Below are 6,259 nucleotides of genomic sequence, written 5' to 3' on the forward strand. Positions count from 1 at the left end.
GTATGATTTGTTGAATGTAAAACTGATGATATGCCCTGTAAACTTTCACTCAATCCATAATAAAACCTTAAATTAAAAAAATAAAAAGATAAAACAGATGTCTAGGCCCTCCTAAAAATTAGACATTTATATGTATCAAAAGACTCCACCAAAAGAGTAAAGAGAGAACCCAGATTGGGAAAATATTTTTGGTAATGACATATCAGGGAAGGAACTACTCTCTAAAGTTTATATAACACTTTAACACTTCAACAAGAAAAATACAAATAATCCAATGGAAAAATGGGCAGAGAACATGAACTGACACTTAACCAAAGAAGACATTCACTCCTGAAACATATGAAGAAATGCTCATGATCATTAATCATTAAAGACATGTAAATCAAAACAACATGTAATATCATCTCACCTTGGCATTAATAGAAAAGTTTTTAAAAAAAGAGAAAACAATAAATGCTCATGAAGATGTGGGGAGTTTGTAAAATGGTACAACCACTGTGGAAAACAGTATGGTGCTTCTTTAAAAAGTTTGAAGTATCAGTGACCCAGCAATCCCTCTATTTGGTATATATCCTCAAGAAATAAGATCCATGACACAAATAGATACATGTCCCACACCCATGTTCATTGCAGCACTATTCAAAATAGCAAAAAGATTGACAGCCTAAATGCTCATCAATGGAAGACTGGCTAAACAAATTTTGGTTTATATACACAATGGGATACTACACAATACTGAAGAATAATGATGAATCTGCAAAACACCTTATACCATGGATGGACCTGGAGGACATTATACTGAGTGAATTTAGTCAATTACCAAAGAACAAACATTATATGAGCCCACTATTGCAAAACAACCACTCGTTTGCCAGTTTGTCATACTGTGGTGGTTTGCCACTAGTATTTTAAATACCAGCAAGGTCACCCATGGTGGACAGGTTTCAGCTGAGCTTCCAGACTAAAGACAGATAAGGAAGAAGGAGAGGCAGATTATGCCTGAATGGTTCGCCACTGAAAACCTTATGAATAGCTGTGGGACACTGTCAGATAACACCAGAATACTGAATATTGAAACATTTTGAATAGCAACAGAATATTGTCAGTTATAGCGCTGGGAGATGAGCTCCTCAGGTTGGAAGCCACTCAAAATATGACTGGGGAAGAGCTGCCTCCTCAAAGTAGAGTTAGCTGTGATGATGAAAATGGAGTAAAGCTTTTGGAACTTTCATTTGCTGATGGGGCACAAGTCAATAAGAGGAGAAACAGCTGTAAATGTCCATAAATAATTGGAACAGGAAATGTACAAAGTATTAATCTAGGAAAACTGGAAGTTGTCAAAAATGAAACAGTACACAAAAGATCGATATCCTAGGCATTAGTGGGCCGAAATGGACAGGTATTTTAATTTGACAATCACATGGTTTACTATGCCAGGAATAACAAATTGAAGAGGAATGGCATAGCATTCATCATCAAAAAGAACATTTCGAAATCTATCTTGAAGTATAATGCTGTTTGTGATAGGATATTATCTATGCACCTACAAGGAAGAACTCCAATAGCGTGGTGGTGGTGGTTATGTACTGTGGAGTCGGAACCGACTCATAGTGACCCTGTACGAATCGGGCTGCGAACCTTAAGGTCAGCAATTCAAAACTACCAGTTGTTCTGCAAGAGAAAGACGAGGATTTCCGCTCCCGTAAACATTTACAGCCTCGGAAATGCTGTACAGGGTCGCTATGGGTTGGAACCGACTCAACAGCACTTAACAACAACAACAAAAGGAAGACCAGTTAATATCACTATTATTTAAATTTACACACCAACCTCTAAAGCCAGTGATGATGAAATTGAAGAATTCTATCAACTTCTTCAGTCTGAAATTGATCACACATGTAATCAAAATGTATTGATAATTACTGGTGAATGGAGTGCAAAGGTTGGAAATAAAGAGGAAGGATCAGTAGTTGGAAAATAAAGCCTTAGTCATAGAAACGATGCTGAAGACTGCACGATAGAATTTTGCAAGACCTAACTGCAAATACCTTTTTAAAATAACATAAAAGACGACTATACTCATGGACTTCACCACATGGAATACACAGAAATTAAACTGACTACATCTGTGGAAAGAGGCAGTGGAAAAACTCCATATTATCAGCCAAAACAAGACCAGGGGCAGTCTGTGGAAAGATTATCAACTGCTCATAGGCAAGGTCAAGCTGAAACACAAAAAAATTAAAACAGTCCACAAGAATCTGGGAATGTGGGTTATATGAAGAACAACATGACATCAGAATTGAAGGAAGATTCATTAACAACCTGTGATATGCAGATGATACAACCTTGCTTACTGGAAGCAAATAGGACCTAAAATACCGATGAGGATCAAAGACTACAGCCTTCAATAAGGATTGCACCTCAATGAAAAGAAAACAAAAAAAAATCCTCCCAACTTGACCAATAAATAACATGATAAATGGAGCAAAGTATGAAATTACCAAAGACTACATTTTACTTGGATCCACAATCAACACTCGTAGGAGTAGCAGTAAAGAAATCAAACCACATATGGCATTAGGCAAATCTATTGCAAAAGACCTCAGTAAGTGGTCAAGAACTAAGGTATGCCTGACCTAAGTCATGGTATTTTCAAATTTCAATTGCCTCATAGACATGTGAAAATTGGACAATGAATAAGGAAGACCACAAAAGAATCAATGCATTTGAATTATGGTGTTGAAGAAGAATATTAAAAGTACCATGGACTACCAGAAGAACAAACGATTCTGTCTTGGATGAAGCACAGGCAGAATGCTCCTTAGAAATGAGAAATGGTGAGACTTCATCTCTTATACTTTAGACATGTTACTTTGAGAAAAACAGCATGCTTGGTAAAATAGAGTGTCATTGAAAAAGAGGAAGATCCCCAACAAGATGGATTGAAACAGCAGCAAAAACAATGGGTGCAAACAGGAACCCACAATGCTTCATTCTTTTTGTGCACAGGGTAGCTATGAGTCAAAACCAACTAGAAGAAACCTAACAAAAATAATAATGATTTTGTAGCAATACTTTTTTACTTACCTTCACATATGAGGGAACTTCAAAAACTTCTTGAAAAAAAAAAATCTAATATATTTTAATCCGATTTTTCCATGAACTTTTTCAACTCCTTTGTTTGTATATAACAAAACATTTGTCATTTCAGCCATTTTTATGTATAATTCAGTGGCATTAATTATATTCACCATGTTGCACATCCATTACCATTAAGCATTTCTAAATATTTTCATCATTCTTAATCTTAATTGTTAATTTTGCCTTCCCCTCCCCATCACCCTAGGTAACTTCTAATAAACTTTGGTCTTTATGTATTTGTCTATTCAAAATATTTCATATAAGTGGGATTACTGTCCTTTTGTGTCTTATTTCACTCAGTATAATGTTTTCAAGGTTCATCCATGTCACAGCATGTGTCAGCACTTCATTTTTCTTTATGGTTGAATAATATTACATTGTATGTATCTACAACAATTTGTTTATTCCTTTGCAGATGGACACTTAAGATTTTGACACTTTAGGGCTATTCTAAATAAAGTTGTGATGAACATCAGTGTACAAGTATATGTTTTGAGTCTTTGCTTTCAAGTCTTTTGGGTATATACCCTATGAGATTTTAAACATAAACCTGTTCGATGTCCAGAGTATAAAATGCTTGAAAATTTGCATTTTCCATAAGAGTCATAAAAAAAGTAATTTACTTCTGGTTAAAACTGTCGTGAGACTAAAACTTTAGAGCCATTTCTTAATACTAAAAACAAAATACTATTATCCCACTTATTCTGTTTCAGCATGTGCAGAAAACACGAGCAACAAAATGCCAGAAGACACACCTAGCTTAAATATTATGTAGTACTGAACTTAATTAACTCTACAGTTGCTCAAGTCAAGCTATCATAATGATACCTACATTCATAGAAGTATAATTTTATCACAGACATGTTGACTGATGAATTTATCTATTTAATAAAAGTCCAGCAACAGAGCCTATACAAATGACTGCTGTTCAGCATGCCAACCAATGGCAGATGTCTCTTCAAAGTCAGATGGTTTATGTTTGGTCTCAAGGTTACCTAATTTTGCTAGATAGTTCTCCTCTTGTTGACTCGTTATCCTGGGCAATGCTCCACTCAAACATCATCCCTGCCAAACTATTAAAAGTATTTCCTGTGGAGAAAGCCAGAAACAGACAAGTCAGAATTACATATTCAAAAAGATTCAGCTATCTTTAACAAAATAGGGAAACCTAACTGAAAAGTTTTTCTTAGGTCTCTTTCATTACTATGGTTCATTAGGAAGATCCCTACCCAAAGAGTACAAACCTTCTGGAAATAACAAAGATCCAAACCTATTAACTATTTTTTTCCTGTGAAAATCAGCTTTATTTTAGAATTAGTTTCAAGCCAATTAACTTTTGATTGACAGGAATTATACCACACTCTCGTTCTTTTCTACATAAAGGTCACCTTACAGTTTTCCTTGTGGCTGATGGGCATCTTTAATCCTGGTCCCTTTAACACACATTTTTATTAACATTGGGTTCTGGAATATTTAACATACATTTTTATTAACAGTGGGTTCTGGAATATTCCTAACACATTCATACTTTTTATTTTGAATGTTTTATTGTGAATTATGTGATAGTTTACATGGGAGAACATTAGCTTTACATTCATCCTATCGTATATCGTTTCATTGCCATGGTTACAATCCCCTCTATGCATCAACAACCAACCAAAAGGTATACCCTGTAAGCCTGCCCCCGGGTCATCAGTACACAGCCCATCTCCCTCTCTGTGCCTAAAGTCCCCAGCCGCTCCATCTCTCCATGTCTCTGACTTCATCTCTGGCGTCACTGCTTCTCTGGATAGGATCCTGCTCTCTGCTCTTCTCCCTTGATGGTCCCAGGGACCTCCGCTCCTGGACTGCAAAATCAATCACTCCCCCCTTTTTGCTACAAAACATCTACTTTACATTTCCAACCCTCACAATCAGTCCTGATAACAATTATTCCCTGTTGTATCACAAGAGACCTATCCATATCTCCTTTTATCAACCCAGACAGATTGGATACTACTCAGTGGAGATTCTACCTTCCTCCATGCCCTGTGGATCTAGGCTCCCTCTTGAAAGCTTGTAAGCCAGTCACTTCTTGCCTTTGTAGCCCCCCCCCCCCCCCATTTTGGGTAGCCAATGTCCAAGTTGCCCATCCCTGTCTACTCTGTGTGTGGAGGGGGTGGGAATGATCCTTGTTGTAAAGATTTGTTCCCTCTTTTGAGCTACTATATCCATAGGTGTAAGTCAAGTTCATCAAATTGTATCAGATTAGTCTTTTTTTCCTCTTCTTTCTTCTTCTAGTTGAGCTCTGATCATCCAGTCATTGAAGCCAGGTAAAGTAGGTATTATCTGCAAGTGTGGGTGTTCTTATGCATATGCCCTCTCTTCTTATCAGCTGGATGCTTCACTCTCCACTCTAGTGCTCTGTCACTGACTCTGGGCCCAAGAGTCCCCAGGTCTTGCCACACTGCTGGCCGACCAGGTCTCCATCTGGGTTCATAAGAGTCTATTGAATGTTGTAGGGCTTAACTCACAGCTTCACTGCTGTTTTTCCCTCACTTCCCCTTATCGGTGACTAACGTGGTCACCAATCAGTGTGTGTATTCCCATTGAGTCTTAGTCTTGGAAGGTGGTTTACCCTGAGGGGACTGGACCACTTGCCTTGTGTCTCCTGGGCGAGCAACTTGCTTATTCCTGTAGTGATTAGTCGGACTGCCTATATTGTTTTGTATTTTTCCTGTTAGTCTTCCTTTCAAGAAGTATTTTCTGTTCTTCTAGCCACTCCAGGCTGGTCTACTTATCCTTTCAAGTGGAAATTTCCCACCTCACAAGATTCTGGATGCGGTTCAGGATTCCACCTATGGTCTTGTGTAATGCAGAGGCTCCATAGGAAGCCTCCTTCACTGGGCACATTGTAGTCCCATTTTAGGTATTCCAATCAGTTATAGGCAGAAGACAGACTTACACGCTTCCTATGGTGATATTTGCTGCTATTCCTTTCTCTACCCCTCAGTGTCTATTTTATAATGGTATGCAAGGAAAACCAAGATTCAAAAGACAGCCAAGCATCTTAATATTATTTCCCCCCCTTTCCCCATTCCAACCATGTCTCAATCCCTGTATCCCAGAGCCCTGT

At 37.8% G+C, this 6,259-nt stretch overlaps 1 protein-coding gene across 2 annotated transcripts in view; it reads right to left on the minus strand.

Annotated features, from left to right (window-relative positions):
* NUP210L (nucleoporin 210kDa-like) overlaps positions 1-6,259 on the minus strand; it is a 193,382-nt gene that overhangs the window by 180,319 nt on the left and 6,804 nt on the right. For both annotated transcript variants that reach the window (XM_006861487.1, XM_006861486.1), the window contains exon 4: positions 4,140-4,233. In XM_006861487.1, the coding sequence (XP_006861549.1) occupies positions 4,140-4,233 (94 nt within the window). The remainder of the gene's footprint in view (positions 1-4,139; positions 4,234-6,259) is intronic.

This window comes from Chrysochloris asiatica, unplaced genomic scaffold (genome assembly GCF_000296735.1).
Source record: "Chrysochloris asiatica unplaced genomic scaffold, ChrAsi1.0 scaffold00042, whole genome shotgun sequence".
Lineage (NCBI taxonomy): Eukaryota > Metazoa > Chordata > Mammalia > Afrosoricida > Chrysochloridae > Chrysochloris > Chrysochloris asiatica.